The 17,345-nt window shown below is 40.6% G+C and overlaps 1 protein-coding gene across 5 annotated transcripts; it reads right to left on the minus strand.

Annotated features, from left to right (window-relative positions):
• Window positions 1–320: 320 nt before the first annotated feature.
• Window positions 321–17,154, minus strand: ocrl (OCRL inositol polyphosphate-5-phosphatase). 5 transcript variants are annotated; one of them, XM_070912867.1, is made up of 24 exons: window positions 16,991–17,154; window positions 16,332–16,411; window positions 13,994–14,085; window positions 13,597–13,635; window positions 13,088–13,201; window positions 11,229–11,396; window positions 10,855–11,060; window positions 10,451–10,632; window positions 10,224–10,325; window positions 10,003–10,117; window positions 9,637–9,753; window positions 9,012–9,193; window positions 8,565–8,676; window positions 7,961–8,070; window positions 7,571–7,706; window positions 7,333–7,443; window positions 6,983–7,148; window positions 6,231–6,466; window positions 5,473–5,496; window positions 3,397–3,516; window positions 2,583–2,667; window positions 2,029–2,156; window positions 1,674–1,785; window positions 321–1,058 (listed from the first exon to the last, which is right to left on the minus strand). In XM_070912867.1, the coding sequence occupies exons 1-24, from the start codon at window positions 17,030–17,032 to the stop codon at window positions 934–936; spliced, it is 2,904 nt and encodes a 967-aa protein (XP_070768968.1). In that variant the 5' UTR covers window positions 17,033–17,154; the 3' UTR covers window positions 321–933. The 5 variants fall into 5 exon arrangements, with proteins under 5 accessions (XP_070768968.1, XP_070768966.1, XP_070768969.1 ...); XM_070912865.1 differs by having other exon boundaries at window positions 10,451–10,624; window positions 10,817–11,042; window positions 11,202–11,396; XM_070912868.1 differs by having other exon boundaries at window positions 10,451–10,604; window positions 10,905–11,060; window positions 11,202–11,396.
• Between the last annotated feature and the right edge of the window lie 191 nt (window positions 17,155–17,345).

The raw sequence follows: 17,345 nt of genomic DNA on the forward strand, positions 1-17,345 counted from the left end.
AGGAAGTTAGTGTGTTAACAGACTTGTTTTGTAACTCAAGAGGAACTGGCGAAACGACATGTAAGGCTCACGGCTGAAGTTACACAGAAACACAGCAAAAATATTCACGACAGAAGAGTTTTCTATAACAGGACGATAAAAACAGGTGATGAATATTTCCAATGAAATATTTTACAACCAATGCAGAGCTGAAATTAAACCATACCGTAGCAGGAACCCAAAACTGTTCAAATGGTGCAAACTTATATAAATAACAGTTAAAACACAGAGGGTATGGTAACAAATAACTCTCGCAGATATCTTAATATTGTCCCCTCAGTTAAAATGCTGCAAAATTAATGATTGTCGCGATTTATCTTAAGCTTAAACATTCTTAGTATATAGATTTCCACAATTATCCCATTTCAAACTATATAATGCTTTGAACTGTATGCTAGTATTCAGTCTACTTCTTAAAACAGGAATTTCCTTTTCTTTAGTGTAATTGATTTTTTTGCTTAGCATCTGTGGATACATAGTGTTTTCACATTCATACCACTCACTGTTCAGGGGTTATTTTGGCATGAGCACCTACAATAAGAAGGGTCAGCTCTAGTCCGGAGGCACGGGGCCTTTAGGTCATCAGAAAGTGCACAGGCATCAGTTCAAAGCTCTCCCAAGTGCTTCAAAATCCAGCGAGCGGTCATACTGTGAATGAACTGAAGATATGACACTTGGTAAAATCATCACAGCTCTAATGGACGTCTTCCTCTAACATGAGAGTTTGTGAACGGTAGGGTGCAAAACAGCTGCACTGGTCTCCAACAGATGACAGAAATACCAAGTGGATCGTGTGACACGGTGTCCTACAGGTCCAGATCCTTTGCAAACAGTAAGCCAGCCTGGAAATCGACTTCAAACCCGACTTATGTCGTGAGGGACCACCGACCTCGGCTACTCCTCGTCTCCTGCCATGAGGAAACCCAGAATGAAGTCGATGGCTTTCTGCCGTTCGTGGGGTGTCTGCCTGCCCATCAGGTTGGGTGGTGGTCGGATAAGGAGGCTAGCGAAGAGTGTAGCTAAAATACAAGAACGGGACAAAGAGGTAAAGAAAGGAAACTGGTGTACTAACATAAGACAAACTTTCTGTCAAGTAAAAGAAAACAAAACTAATTTTACATGTTCTGTATAACCAGCAGTGTCAAGACATCATATGTCGTGAAATCATGTCACTGTAGCAACGCCTTTGATTTGTCAGGATATTTAGGTTGGCTACCATAAAGATGATAAAATCCTTCTCACAGAAAACCTAAGGTAAGGAAGAGAGTGAATAATGCTCTCCCCTACTACTGTCTCACCCACAATGCCTTTAAACGAGGTTCAGTACATTAACCCAAACTGCTTGTTGTGAGCTTGGATGTGTATGCCATTTTTATAGACGTATTGTAAAAGAGTAGCGTCTGTTGTTGTCACAGCTGCTTATACGCAGATTAAAATAACTGATGTTACCCTGATTATTCAAATATGTGGGAAAAATCAAACAAACACAGTGAGCCAAACATACAAGAAACCAATTTACCCTACGCTGGTCTTATTTTTCTTCAGACATTGTCCAAACTGATTGAGACCGATGCACTGGAATAATAAACATTAAACTCTAGTGAACATTAAGACAGGAGGTATCCAATTCATACCTATGAGGCTGGCCGTTAGGTTGTTGTTGTGGGAGTGCTTGAGAAGTTCCTTCAGAAAGGCCATTAAGTAGCGAAACACGTTGCGGTGAGCCCGGGGCAGCTGGGAGATCAACTGTCAATTGTCAAAAGTAGACAAAGATTGGTCATTCGTCTTTTTTTCCTTTTCTGTGAAGCATCTTGTAAGCTTGTTAAGAAAAGTGCTATCCACATTTTTAGCTTTTCTATACAATTCCATAAAAAAAAATTTAAAAATTCCTCTAAGAAAACAGACAACAATGCCTAATTCGCAAACATCACACAGTAAACTGCAGAGTGAACAGGTAACTACATGGTGAGTTAAGCGTAGTCACTGTACCTGTTTGCAGAGGCGGCTGTCATGAGCGCAGTCTAGGCACCGTTGGTAGAGTTCATAACACACCACCGGCTCCGGCAAGGCCTCCAAGAAGATCAACAGAGCCTCGGCTACAGAGTGGTTACAACCAACTACATGAACAGTCAGGGAAGAACAAGCAAATATGGAGTCCAATGTAAGCCTGTTGAGTGCATCATTCAGATGCATATTAACATAATAAACAGGAGTTCAAACCCCGTCTCTGCCTGTATGTCTTCTTGTTATTATCTGTAAACATTTGTAGCTAGCAAGCTCACATAGATTTTAGCACTTAGTGGCACTGAGAGAGGTAGGGTCGACATTAACACTACTCACTCTGACTTCCTAACATCACAAGGTCACATGATTACTATTATTGCTGCTATCATTATCATGATAATGCTAACACATCCTGGTACGTGTCCTAATGCTGCTCATGTGTGTCTGTTATTTTATTTGCCGTTTGGAATTTCAGTGATTGCAGGACTGGGTCTCAGTGAGATCTGGGCTTGTGGTACTGTCTTCATAGACAAGGATACCGATGGAGTCCGGGATGCTGGTGTCCAGGCAGTCGATGATGCTCTGCAGCTCCTCTTGCAGGCCTGGTGTCTGGAATAAGTCCTCCTGGGAGACATTCAGAGACAAATATGGAACATTTAAAACAAGTCTGATTAGTATCACTATAGTTAGTTATTGTGTCACACATGCACATACAAGTTCCCAGCCTACATGGGCAAACAAAGTCTTTTCTCTTCGGGGAGACCAGTAAACCTGCCTGTTTCTACAGCTAACGTTAATGTACCTGAATGTAACCGTGCAAACAGAGATCTTTGACTTTTGGCCAAAGTTTGCTTCACCAAAGGCTCAGAAGGGATTCAACAAATATGCTCTTGATTTAGGTTTAGGTTAAGCATCAACGGACTATCTTTCTTCGTACATTAGGAACAACACTGATCATCATGAATGTTAAGCATGTCATAAAAAAAAATGAATCAATTATGCAAAATAAAGATTTAACTTCCAGGGGTGTCCATGAACAAATTATCATATAAAGGACAAGATGCATACTATTTGTGCAAACTATTGTTGCAATCTGTTGTTGTTTGAACTTAAAGCATTTGTATGTGTTACTCCTTTGAAGAAAACATTTTAGATAAAGCACATACACAAGTACTGTAACTTGCGTAAAAGTCACAAATGCTGACATAACGTCACAACAACAAAAAAATAATGAACTACATATTCTACATCAACCTCACTTTCACAGTGCGGCAGCCTCATCTCTTCTCAATGATCACATCCTTCATTCATCCTTTGTTATAGCGAGTATTTTATCAGTTGTAGCCTTCTCACCTGATCACAGGACTTGGTGAAGAGATGGTTGACCAGAATCCACACTTCCTTGGGGATCTTTAGAGGTTTGTCTTCAGTACTTGCACCGTCCACCATTAAGAAGCTGACCTTTGATTTTTCCTGATGAGAGATAGCACAGTCATGTTTTTACACAAAGACAGTTAGATTACTTCCTGGAATACATTTCCCATTAATTCAGTAGAGGAAAAAAATTATCATAATTCATGACATTATTCCCAAACTATGTGATTCATAGAGACTACTCGAGTGACTGCACATGACGCATCTGATCAATTAGTGATGGAGTAGCAGTGAGGTCAGGATTATCTCTGGGGTCTGGAAACTTGAAGGAGAGCCATTTTACAAAGAGCTGGATATCAGATTCTTTTTGTCTCTGCAAATGGATCCCTGAGACTCAGGAGAGACTTCCAAAAATAACCACATGTAGCGAGGCTGCACATAAATGCCGGGGAAACTGGAGCGGGCCTTTAATGGGGGATGATGCTAACATGCAGAACTAATGTGATATTCTGTAAAATGTTTTAACACCCAAAGCTTCTACTGTGAACCTTCAGGGTATTTACAGTGTGGTGAATCTTCCAGAGGGGATTCAACAACAAGAAAGCCTCAACATAAAATGTGTAAATTGCTAATGGCCTAATTTATATTCTAAGTGGATATCTGTTTACTCATGCAGCTACTCAGTTTTGCTGATCAGTGCCAAGTTATGAAATGGGAGAGAAGGCATTTGGCTTCATACTGTAGGAGTGTTTGAGCTTAGCTGAACAGACCCTAATACTTCCTCTCATTAGCTTTAATCATGTGTATGAGGGAGCGGTGCAGTGAGGGTGACCTGCTGTGAAATGAGATTTAGTGTGTTTGTGTGTGTCTAAGTTTCATTGGACTGGTGTACCCTGTCCTCAGTGGGCCAGGGGGAGATTTAATGGGTGACTGATCCACACACACAGATTATAACTAAGCTGGCATGGTCTGGTCTGTGATTGCCTGTGGGTTACCTATTGTTGCCCTTGTCAGCTTTCTGAAATGTAGAGCGAGTATGCACCGATTCAATTTTCTGATTAGCCAGTGAAGCCACATTTTTAATCAACCTAAGGTGTAAACAGCAGGTAAGTGTCTGTGCACAATATTGTAGCTGGAAAGGACAGCACGTTAAAGGAATAGTCCAACATTTTAGGAAGTACACCATGTTACTTTCAGAGAGTTAGATGAGAGGTTCAATACCACTCTTACGTGTGTGCATTAAGTATGAAGCTAGAGCTAAGAGGCTATTAGCTTAATTTAGCATTAATACTGGAAGGAGGGGGAAAAAGCTAGCCTGGCTCTCTACAAAGTTCAAAAATACACCTACCAACACCTCTAAAGCTTAATTATTGTTGTTTGCAGTGTTTTGGCATCTGATAAGGCTCCAAACTCATGGATCTTTTACTCAAACCGGACTTTGTGGATCTGCTTTCATGTCTCATCAGTACCAGAAGCAACTGGCCACCGCTAACGCAGCCCCTTGAGTTGTTTTAACACAGTGCCGTTTTCGGGCTAGACGTATTGTAGGCATATCTATAACCACCAGAGAAAACAAGGCTAGCCGTTTCCCTCTGCTTGCAGTTTTAATGCTAAGCTAGGCTAATTGTATCCCAACTCTAGCTCCATACTTGCAAAGTCTAGACGTGAATTTGAAACTTCTAATCTAATTCTCAGAAAGGAAATGAATAGGAATATTTTCCAAAATGTAAAACTATTCCTTTAATTTATGCTTGTTTGACAGCAGAATAATAATTCAATTTAAAAGTTAGTGGTGCAACTATATTTCTGTTACAGTATGTGAATCTTTGAGGTTAACATTACACATCAAGAGGGTGTAGCCTACGGTGGAGCTTTAGTTGATATAATATTCTGACATGACTATTTCTAACAATATTTCAACCAGTTTCACTTCATGACACAACCAACTGAGGAAGGTCAATGAAGTGTCATAAAGCAGATACCTGGTCTTGTAACTAAGGTGATATTAACCCTGATTTGCATGATAGCTGATGAGTACCAGTGTTAATATTTTACCTTTTCCATGTAGCTGTCCTCTCCCTGTGCAAGAAGTCAGCCCACAACCAGAGTGAAGAATTGGAAAGTAATGATCAAGACAAGAAGCGGCGATGACGGGAAACAAAAGAAGAAAGAACAAAGTAGATAGAAGTGGTATGCATAAACACAGAATCAGAAAAGTAGATAGATCATGGATTGTTCCTGCATAAATCATTCATCAAATACAGCAGGTCAGTGGGAAAATGGAAATAAAGGAGCTCTGAATGATAGTAGCACTACATCCCAAAGCCAGATCAGACAAAGTCAAAAATAGCAATATGGAAACAGACAGAGGTGAGCATGTTAAGACCAGAGAAGTCTATTTACATGAAGCACTAATATGGACCTAACCTGAGTCAGTTTTCCCTATTCTTTAGGAGCTCCCTTCCTATGTTAATGCCACTTCCTCGTTCCCTTGGCCCCTCTTGGCCAGAAATATACAAGTTGAGACATTTTATGATCTCCAAATATAGGCTCTGTGTGACTGAGTTTCCCCTGCGGGAGTGAACAAGCCCTCACGCGTCCCCACTCAGGTTTCAGGTAGTGAATAGCCAAAGAATGAAAAACAGCCATCGGATTACAATCTGAGCTAAACTGCTCTGTGTAGAGGAAGGTTTATGTTTCACAATCAGAGTTTCAACTGAGGAAAATATACGTCTCTCTTCACTAATCCTATCACTTTAAACTGGTCTGATTAGATTTCCCTTTTCATGACCGCTGGATTAGCTTTCTCTCACCAGGTCAATGAGTTTGGTGATGGGGATCTCTCTGATGGGCTTCTTCATGCGACACAGAGTCTCCAGCGAGGTACCAAAGCAGCTGGGCAGGTAGTTGCCTGAGATGGTAATGAAGTAGTCCTTTCCACGGTCCAGATGGAGCACCAGAATGTCCTCTATGGAGTCCTCTCCAGAGTTCAGCAGTGTGACAGCGTCTTTACTGACATATACCTCCAGATAGATCTCCAGGGTCTCACCTACTCAGGAAGATAAGGAAGAGGTTGAGAACATTGTCAGAGGAGATGCCTCTGCATTGTTGATTTTATTGCAAACTAAAGGGACATTAGCTTGCAAGGAAATACACAGTAATTATCAATATGCCTCACTTTATCTGTTATCTATTGTTTTTGAGCAATGATCATCCATTTTTCCCTACAAGCTGCCTTGTTAAACATTCAATCATGTACATAGAAAAAGGGTCAACACATGAGGAAGACATTAGTTAAAAAAAAAAAAGGGCAACAAGTTCTGGTTTAAATGCAACAATTAAAAAAGGGTGAATGACATGATCCTTCCCAATATTCAAAATTACACTATTGCAGTGGCAAACTTGGGACATGCAGCAGTAGAAAGTAGTCCTGAAGAGTTATAATCTCCCTTTGGTCATTACCAATAACCAAAATACCACATGATCACAGATCTAAAATCAGAGGTAACAAGCTTAAGGACAATCAAAAAAAGAAAAAGGGAGTCATTACATAAGAAGGACTTACTCGGCTCTAAGAATCCATCGCTTGGCTCGGCACGGAGCCAGGGCTTACAATACTGTGAGTCATTGAGTTTGGGAATGAAGGCAAAGTGACAGGGGACCTGCCCGTCATTTGTTATCAGGAAGCGCTCCTTTTGAAGCTGCCGGAATTTCACATTCTGAAATGCAAACTGCAGGACAGGGAAAGAGAGGCAACATTAATCACACATTCCCAGCAACGTTATCCTACAATTTTTAGGAGAAATTACAATAGTTTTATTAGGGATTAGTTCCTGAGATTATATCGATGAGGAGGAAACATAAGATAGACCCTCAGGATGATGAACGCAGGGTATTTGAGGAATGTATTTTTACCTCTCTCCTGCTCAGAGATACAGATGGAAGGAAATCATTCTCCATTCTGTCCATCGCCCGAACAATCTCCTCAAACACCTTTTTGTGGCGATCCTCATTTACCACCTTAACCTGTTACACAAACACAAAGGTACTTATTACATCAAAGTCATACATATTGTCAAATATAATAGCAGAACCTTCCATGTTTCAACCAAAAACCAGTTAGGGTTTGTTATTTAGCAACATAGCTTCTTACCCCGACACTGAAGAGGGAGCTGACCGGCTTGTGGTCACTGGTTTGCAGCTCCATGTGACTCCGGTATTTGAGCTGCTTGACATTGTTGCCCCTCCACAGGATTCTGTCACACCAAGCCGGGACACGGCACTTCCCACTGCAGGAAACAGTCACAGTTTCAGAGGCAAAGTTACAGGTCAGACATCAGACACACATGCAGTGCTGCTGACTCTGTATTGTTGTAATGATAAAGCTGGAACAGGCTTCCTTTCAAGATAAATCTAATCAGTACTCCAAAGAAGACAAACTGAAACTGAGGAAGGTGGCAATAGCAATAAAATAGCAAATCCTGGAGTGAGTCTGTGTATTCAATCATTTCAAAAAAGATACAACAGAGGGATATGTTTTTACCTTGAGTCCCATCGATCTGTTTTGGGGTCGTACTTGTATGTGGGAATGAAGTTGATCTCTCCCTCCATGAAGTCTGTGAAGGCTCTCTTCGTCTGCCTCTGAATGTTCAGCTACGCAACAAAAAGTGGCAACATTTCAACGTTTTGTTTGGTGAAAGAGTCAAAACAGAATCCTTAATTATTATCACACAAGGACAGATTACAAACAAGCTGTATAATAATAGTTTTAGCAAAACAGCTTCCCTTTCAAGTAATATGTATTGTTTCAGTTATGTCACATTGTCCTACATTTACAAGTTCACATCTGAGAGCTGCAAAACACATGTACAGTCTACTCATACAGACAAGCATATTTTACAAATGGCTACTGAGCATAAACACTAGAGTTACAGCTGAAGAGCCTCAGCCAAGTACAAAATTATACTATAATTAACACTTTTAAAACTGCTAAAGAGGGAAACCGTAGCTAATAATAGAAACAGAAGCAGTGATGGATTTTTTCTGTAGCAATTTCAGCTACACGTAAGTAAAAGTGGTGGCAGGTTTTCTTTCAGTGCACACAATTAAGTTTAGAGAAAAACCTGAGCTGGGTAACAGTCTCTTACCTGATCGACCTCCTGGAGCTTTTTTAGCTCGTTCTTAGTAATGTGCTGTTTGACCTCAGCAGCATCGTACAGGAACAGACGATAGTTTAAATCCCCGAGCCAGATTACGACACTGAAACACAAAAACAGACAGAGATAGCTTAAAACAACAGATTTACAGCAACGACTTTGTAATGAACATGATCATCTTCACAAACACTAAAAGAAAATTGTAGTCTGTAGCTCATGTTTGTAAAGCTACTTAAGACAATGACTCATTAAGTTGAAGAAATGTGAAAAAGAAATCTTTATGTAAAATCGATTACAACAGCATAAAACACAATTATTCAGATACAGCTAGTGGTGAACAAAACCTCAAGCTGGTGATAAAAACAATGAGTGCAAAATCACACTTTGCACATTAATTCAGAGCCATGTTCTCACTCTGGACATGACTGAAGAACTCACTCATGCTTGACGATACTGAGAGGGGGGTGGTCCAGTAAGTGGAAGGTCATGCGGGCACATATGTCTTTATAGTCCTGGTTGCGGCGCTCAAAGTCTTCCACATGTGCTGCTAGATGGGAGTTGACGATGCAGAAACTAGTGTTGTGGAAAACAAACCTCACTGCCACGCCTCCTTTGTTCCCCTGCAAGAGAAAATATGAAACACTAAAAAGATCCAGCTGTCCGACATTTGAACAGCCCCTTATTTCAATCTAGACAAACACATGTAGGAATGAGGTCTATGTTTAATATTCAATCAAACAGAAGCCAAGTGCAGTGTACTGTAAATACTGTAATCATAAAAAAAAAAAAACATTACCACAGCGGTAACATTTTCAGTCTTGTTTGTATGTTTGTTAGTTAGTTGGCAAGATCTCTCTAAAACTTCGTATTTCAATATTTGAAGAACAAGTGATTCATTTTAAGTATTTCTTCACACTGAGCGATACAGCATTGTTCAACATTTTACTAATTTCTCATGAGCTACTGCACTTGAATGAAAAAAAATGGCACATACATGGCACTCATGGTTGTCTGTCACTGTGTGTATTTTGAAGCATTTGGTTTGAGTTTAGTGTGAACAAACCATTTTTCCCATGATTCCCGTCCCCACATGCTCTGCAGCCACTTCTTTTATGTGATTCTTGAGTGACTTTTTGACAAAGACAACGAGCATCATCCCAACTAGTCGTATGATCCGAACCTGCAGACATAAAAAAAAAGCAAAAAAAATTAATACCTTAAAAAAAAATTAATACCTTAACCAATGCATCAACCTAGACGGTATTAATTCATGGTAAATGGCTGCATTTATATAAGTCTGATCATCTGGAGCAAGGACACTTCAACATGGACAAGAGGAACTGGGATTCGAACCACCAACCCTGTGATTACTGGACGACCCGCTCTACCTCCTGAGGCACAGCCGCCCAATTCATCTTTCTCTACTCACCCTCTTGTACTTGGCTTTTGGGTGCAAGCTCCTCTCCACAGCTTCCACCCACAGCTGCTCCTTGGACGAGTCCATGTAGAAGAAAGCTTCAGTGCTCAGGTCCAACTCTTGAAAACTAGAGTCATAAATCAAGTTGTATGGGATGTTATTGAAGCAAGAGCAGAGGACGATATGTATGACTTCAGGGTCAGAAAAGCACAATATGATAAATTCTCACTGACCCCAGAGCATAAATGTCAGGAGCTTCAGCGTCACAGCGGAGCCACGGCTCAAGGCTGCTGTCTGGAGACTGGCCGTTCACATTCCACGTACCTGTGAAAAACCTAAAGAAACAAAAAGCAGGATTCATGCACAGTTAATGTGTGCAGGAGCAGCATTTTTGAATTGTTGTATTTCTATATCAAGACAACAAAACTAACAACATACAGAATATAGAAGCTCCTCTCACCTGAAGGTCTCGATGTCCACATACTCATTCTCCTTCTTACCCAGGCGGTGTTTGATGAGGTATTCTCTTTGACCTGCCTGGCTGGAAAACATAGCCTGTCTCATGGTGTTGGTGGTGGGGCTGTCGCACCAAGACGCCGGCCTGTCCATGCGGTCAAACCCTGACCTATAACTACTGGAATGGGAAAAAGTAGGTATTACTTAACGGCAGCAAAATTTTGGACAGATTCCACTTTGGGATACTGAGCCTAATGGACAGTTCCAAAATCGAAACGGTCTTAAGTGATATAAAGTATATTCAGCCATGAAATACAAGTTTCCAGTGTTTCCAGTAAACCTGACATGGTGTCATGAAAGGTTGACTTACTCTGGTTTGGTGCTAGTGATGAAGGAGCTGTCTTTGGCCTGTACGGAGACAGCTCTGTCTTTAGGGACCGGTGGAGGAGGCAGAGGATTGGATGGAGTGTAGGAGGCTTTGCGAGGAGGTAGAGGGGGTACAGGAGGAGGCTCCCTAGAGGCCACTATGCGATTCTGGTGGTTTTTCTTTTCCTCCACTTTGAGAGCGTGGTTGAAGTTGTCCTCAAAGCCAAAGTCTGAGGCAAGCGATTGAACTGGACCTACAGAAACAGTGAGTTCAAAAACAGAGGATTCAATCTAGAAACTAACAGAACCTAATTTGGAAGGAACTACCATGTATGCAGAATTTTTTCTTAACTGTTGGGATTTTTCTAAATGTAAACACAGTTCATTACCTGTGTTAGTCTGATGTGTCGACATGCTGTTGTTGAGGTTGGGAGGCAGTGCACTGGTAGATTTGGGGGGGTTGACTCCAGAGCCCACAGAGTTAGCGGTCTTGTTTGCTCTTTGTGGTGGGATGGGGACTGGACCTCTCAGGGCTGTTGGTGTAAGGGGCTCCATCGCTTTGGGTTTTGTGAGTTTGGATTCAACTAAGAAAATGAAACAACCTTTTCAGAGGGAAGTACACAATGATCCAGACTCAACACAACCTTCCTCAAGCAGCAGGAGCGTCTTTCCTTAAACTGTGTAAAACATAAACTATAAAAGTGCTGCAGCTTGCTCAAGACCGAAGCTAATATGCCTTATTAAACCTTTGGCTTTACTGAAGTAAATTCACATCCTGTTTCAAGTAACCTTACTGAATGCAAATATGAACACATAAAAATGAGCCAACACCCAAAAGATCAATGTTGGTATAACAGGAAGTCAAGGACAACAGCAACAAGACCGAAGAGAGCACAGTTCCACTTTGAGTACTACTCACTACTATAGGATGTTACAACTATTAACTAGTAAATGAAAGCAAATGATAGTGTAGCACTGGATGAACAGGTTCTCAGTATAAAAATAAATACAACTCTCTTCCCTGCCAAAATCTACTCCTTCTCCAGGGTGTTGGTTAGTGAAATGGCATCCAAAACATTTAATTTAAAACACACATCAAAAATGCAATTAAATTGCAAAACGAAAAATCACCTAATATTCACACTTTTTACTCATTATCTACTTTATATAAATAAAAATGATCACAGGAACGTTTGTAGAGTACTACAGCGTAATACACACCTGTCTTCACATTTTGTTATCTCTGCAGAGCTCACAGTGTTTTGAGGAGTTGGAAAACAACTCTGGTGATTTTTTTTTTTTTTTTTTTTTACCAATTTCTGTCATCCACATCTGCGTGTGTGATGCATGATCACCTTGCCTTTTTGCTAATGAAATCTATAATGCCATCCAAAAGATGCAGAACAGCTATAAGCATTTCAATAATGCAATAATTTGAAAAATGCAAAATAAACATTGCTTTCGTGAAGGGGTTGGCTATAACTAAGTCGTCTGCACAGCTCCAAGTTAACTAAGTACCCTCTGTATTTTCCTCATTAAGGGAGAGGAGCACAGATAAAGACACAGGTCTGAGACTCCTGCAGTAGTTTACACAAAAAAGTAAAGTCACTTGTCAGGATGAGGTGACTGAAGACCCTCAGAGTTGCCTTTTAACAAAATCATCTCCCTGTTCTCAGTCAATAGGTTTCCAGGGCTGCAGCAATAGCAAAAGCAATGCAATATGCTTTCCCTTTTTGAATGGTGGCATCTTTTACACTGCAGATGAGTCATCATATATTCCAGCCTGCTATTTTGCTGTGCAATTGCTTTTAAGGTAAAGAGAATATCTTGAATACAATGAATACACAAATAGATAGAAATATCCCTAAAAAAGAAAAGGTAGAACATGGAAGAAAAAGAAATATCCTTGCCCAGTGTATAATATTTCCATTTTTTTCTTCTTCAATTAACTCAAAATGTGGAATTTGGACACTAGTCCCTGCGCTCACTGCCACTGATATAAAAATTCAGAAAGTTTGCTCATTCATTTGAAGAGTATCAGTTACATGGCTAAAACATAAAAGGTAAGAGTGAAAGCTTAATGACGTAAGCTTTAGTCCTTTCTGGCTGCATTCACAAAGGTGGGCTGGCACCTTTAATGATGGATCTTTCCACTAGTGTGTGGGTGGCAAGAATACACAGGAAATCAGCGAGTGGTGTAATCCACCCTCTGTGAATAAATGTTAGATGAGAGATTAAATAATTAATCATCCGACTGCAGACAGTGGCGTCTTACCTTGCTGCTGAGCACTCTTCACCTGGGCGAAGAAAGTCTGAGTCCGATCATCCTCCTGAAGTTCCAACAGCAGCTCTGGGACTTTTTCTCCTTTGATTCGTATCCTCACACAGGCTTGAGAGGGAAAGACACACACACTTACACACATGTTGGACACCGTGAGACTTTGCAAACACATTAGAAATGCAGACTGTCTAGAAAACAAAGCAAAGTGATTTAATAGTGAGACAATTCAGCATTCTTTCAGAGAGCCCTGGTAACTCATGACCAGCCTCTGCTGCTAAATAAAGGACGTAGACATTTGGCTGAAGGCATGCTCTAAAAATGTAGTAAGGGCTGGATAGTGAGAGGAGCTGCGGTGCAATAAATGCCATGTTTTAGCTCTCTTTTGTTCCCATACTAAATTATTCTTTCCGGCTTGCTTGAAGGACAAAAACAACATATTTTCTGCATAATCTCTGTTTGAAAACAAATTTAGTTTAACCTGAAAAGAGGTAAAAAGTACTTACAATCTACTGAGAAGTTAATAAGAAGCGCCTCTTCAGCCTCTGAAATGAAAAGAGGAAAGAGTTCAAAGGTCTGTTGTGGGAGTAAACCAGTGGTGTTAGAAATTACTAACAGGTTCTTCCTTTCGAGTGTTGTTTTTTAAATTTTGTCTTCCGAGTGCAAAGGAAATGCTCTCTGGACTTCCACTTTTACACCACTGTGACGTGACCCTGAGTAAGCAGCAACACTGCTATGGGTTAAAGAATGTGAGGTCTATTGGACAGGAATCACAAACATCTTCTTAAATAGTTAGTAGTTAAAGTAGCAGTTAAAATATCCTGAACATTTGATTATACTTAGCATACCCAAAACAGTTAATCCTGTGAATTTGATATTGAAGACAAAACAAAAGTCACATACCTCGCACAATTTCAAAATTACCATTGATGGGTATCGACAGCTGAGGCACTGGACGAGATACGACAGCATCAGGGGTGGCCAAAACACGTAATCTGTATGAGAACAGCACAGAGTCCCACTTAACATCAGCTCTGGGATGTTTTAATATGATTTATAATCATCTATAAAATCCCCTAAAACACAGAGCATGTACAGACAGGCTGCAGCAACTTCTCTTTTTCTCATAACAGCAATTCTCTTGCAATTAAAATTGTGTTTCATGCACATCATTCAGCATGACAATATTAGAATAACTCGACATTTGAGATGCAATATGGGTAAATGTATTATTATTAGGATTAGATTATTATTATCAAGTGATTAAAATGTGAATTTAACATTTACAAAAATTTGAAATGCGCATGCACACATGCAAAAGTCTTCTTTAGTCTAATCTGCAGTCGAATTGCTTTAGTTGAATAAGCACAAAATCAACTAACAAGCGTTCTGCTTCAGTTTTGTTAACAAAAGTCCTCTCCTTTCAGAGGAGCTGAGCTTTGGGTCATTAAATAAGCAGCTTCATATCTGTGATGTGGGTGAATGTAGGTGGGGTCATATTTCACTCTCTAACAATGGCTGACTAACAGCCAGGGTCAGAGCAGCACGCTGGGCACTGCCCACGCTTCCCTTCCACTTCACAATAAGTCTGATTACTGTTGAAGAGAGGAAAATGATTCAGCTCTGCAGCACTAAATGTGTCAGAGGGACCAGCAGTTCCCCTGAATCAGCAAGGGCCCCTCTGATGTCGTAAGCTACATGACAATCAACATCCTCTCCTCAAGGGGGTCGAGGAAATAAAAGAAACATGTTACAATACAGCAGCCCTGAATTAAACACAAATGTTGTGGTGAACATCATGATGTCCAACATGTTTATTTTTGAGGCTTCAGTTTCTATTATCTGTCCTCTTTGAAACCCTGTAAGCCACCTAATGTCCCCTTTAAAAATACCTGTTTTTACACCTCTATTACAGCTTCAAATTGGTGTTGTTGCATCAGTGGCAGAGTCTGCAAAAGACTGAACTGTGGCAAACAGAATACTCTCAGGAATTGCAATCACAACAAATGCAAAACTCAGGGAAAACTGCATTGGTAAAGACAACAGGTGGTCACAAGTTCATCCTCATCAACACTGACTAGAAGGCGCTTAATAAGATGTTTCATTAACACTAATGTACAGCCTCAAAAATGAAGACTGAGTTACAAAAACACTTCAACTAAAGAAGGACAGCTTCCACTAAAACAAAACATTGTTAGATTCACGTTGGTATTTACTGTAGCTTTGTTGCATTGTAATATGCTTCTCCTGTTATTTTGTTCACCTTGTGATGACAAGGTCTTGAGCCATACAATTCCTGCTAATTCCAAAAATGTCAACTGATGTCACTTTCATAGGTTTACAGGTCTATGTTATGTTAATATCTGCACAGCACCAAATAAAACCCTGACAGCACCTGGTCTCCATGACTCCTCGTCAGGAGTGGAGTTTAGTATAGTGTGTGTGGTTTTAACACAGTCAGCTGAGGATGGAGCTTGTGTGCCCATGTGAGTCTCATTACAGTCCAAGACTAAGTGTAGGAATTCTGGATAATTGGCGGTGAGCTGGCTGCTAAGTGGTCTCTCCCTCACGCTAGTGCACGCCACAGCCATGCTACAAACACAAACAACGCAGATGATTTAACACACCCACTGCTGTCAACCACAACATCCCCTTTCACAAAACAAATGCTGAAGCTGCCAAGACCCTGGTTATAATCCTTCTAATGTAACACTGAAACACATCACTACAGCTCTATTGGCAACACTGTAGTTGACTTTCTGACCTCTGAAGAGGAGGTCAATTAAGAGTCACTGATCCATGCAACTTACTTCAGCTGGGCTGCATGGCACCACTAAAAATGTTTGTGACTATAACATCCTCAGGTGCGGTGTTTGGCCAGGTATTCTGTACAACCTAGACTTTTCAACTGAAAATGCTAAATATTGCAGTTTTGGTATTTTTCTAGCACAGCTGACAGTTCCCAAATAAAGAGACCTGCTCAGAAGAGTAGGCCAGACTCTTGAGCTACATCACAGCAAGTATGTACCTTTGAACACAGAAAAAGCTGTCAAAAACTTTGATTTCATCAGAATAAAGTATAAGCTAAAGGAGGCAGATGCTGCAGATGAACATCTAAAATCTCAAGGTGTTCAGACCTGCTTCAAAACTCAAACATAACCTGTGACATCCCACTAATTTCACCTACAACCTGACAAAAAAAATACATACATTTTCAGTCATCAGGTTCTCTGATACTTACATAAACTCTCCACTGCGCTCAATTAGTGACAGTAGTCTGGGCTCCTTCTGGCCAGCCCTCAGCTCCTGAGCTCTTACAGTGTGAGCATCACAATCAAGGAATTATTTTGACTGAGAATGAGAAATGAGCTTGGACATAACAAGCACGGAGTTGTTATTGTCAATTAACCGCAGACAGGACCTCACTTTAATTTTAAGCAAGTTAGTATGCGTGTGGTTAGTGAGGATCAGTAGTGATGATCTCTGTTAGAAGAAGCCATGCTTGTTAGGAGGCAAATTAATTTGGCAAATGACAAGTCATACGGCACTGAAAAAATAGAAAAAGCAGGTCAGTGGCTGAGTTGGTTAATGGCTAACATTATTCTGTTCAAGAACGAGAGGGTTTAATTAGTTAGATGAGACTGGTCGTGTTGGTATGGTTAGCAGTGTACTGAATAAAAAAGTCAACTGTAACGTTAGCGATAAAAGAACCAGGTAAATAAACTCAACAGCTAAGCTAGCTACTAAAATACAGTTACAAGTTAGCCGACTTGCTAACGTTAACTGACGTTAGCTAGCTACCTGACAGAACGATTCAGTAAAGCTAATGTTAGCCAACGAGCTACAGCAAACTGGAAAAAAACATAAACTAAAGAGGTTAACTTAATTCAAAAAGGATATTGCCAAGCACTCCTCTTCGCATATCCCCAAAGAGGACTCCATTCTTACCGATAAAGAATAAATAGAGATTTTATCATTGGCTAGCGACTTTGTGTAGGTTCAGTCCAGACACGGACAGAGAAAGTTAAATCCCCACCCGGTGCGGCGGCGGTGGCAGCGGCGGCCTTCCGGGTGACAGCTGGTTTGTAGCTAATGCTAACCGCTTGTTAGCTTGTTAGCCAGATGTTGTTGTTGCTGCTGGATGAGGTCATAAACGTTCAACAGAGCCGAAAAGTCAAAGTATCCCAGTTAGTGTGCGACATTCTGTTAAAACCCTTGAAATATCCGGCATTTCTTCTGTTCAGGGAACAGGCTT

The sequence above is a fragment of the Enoplosus armatus genome, chromosome 10 (genome assembly GCF_043641665.1).
Source record: "Enoplosus armatus isolate fEnoArm2 chromosome 10, fEnoArm2.hap1, whole genome shotgun sequence".
NCBI classification, from domain to species: Eukaryota; Metazoa; Chordata; class Actinopteri; order Centrarchiformes; family Enoplosidae; genus Enoplosus; species Enoplosus armatus.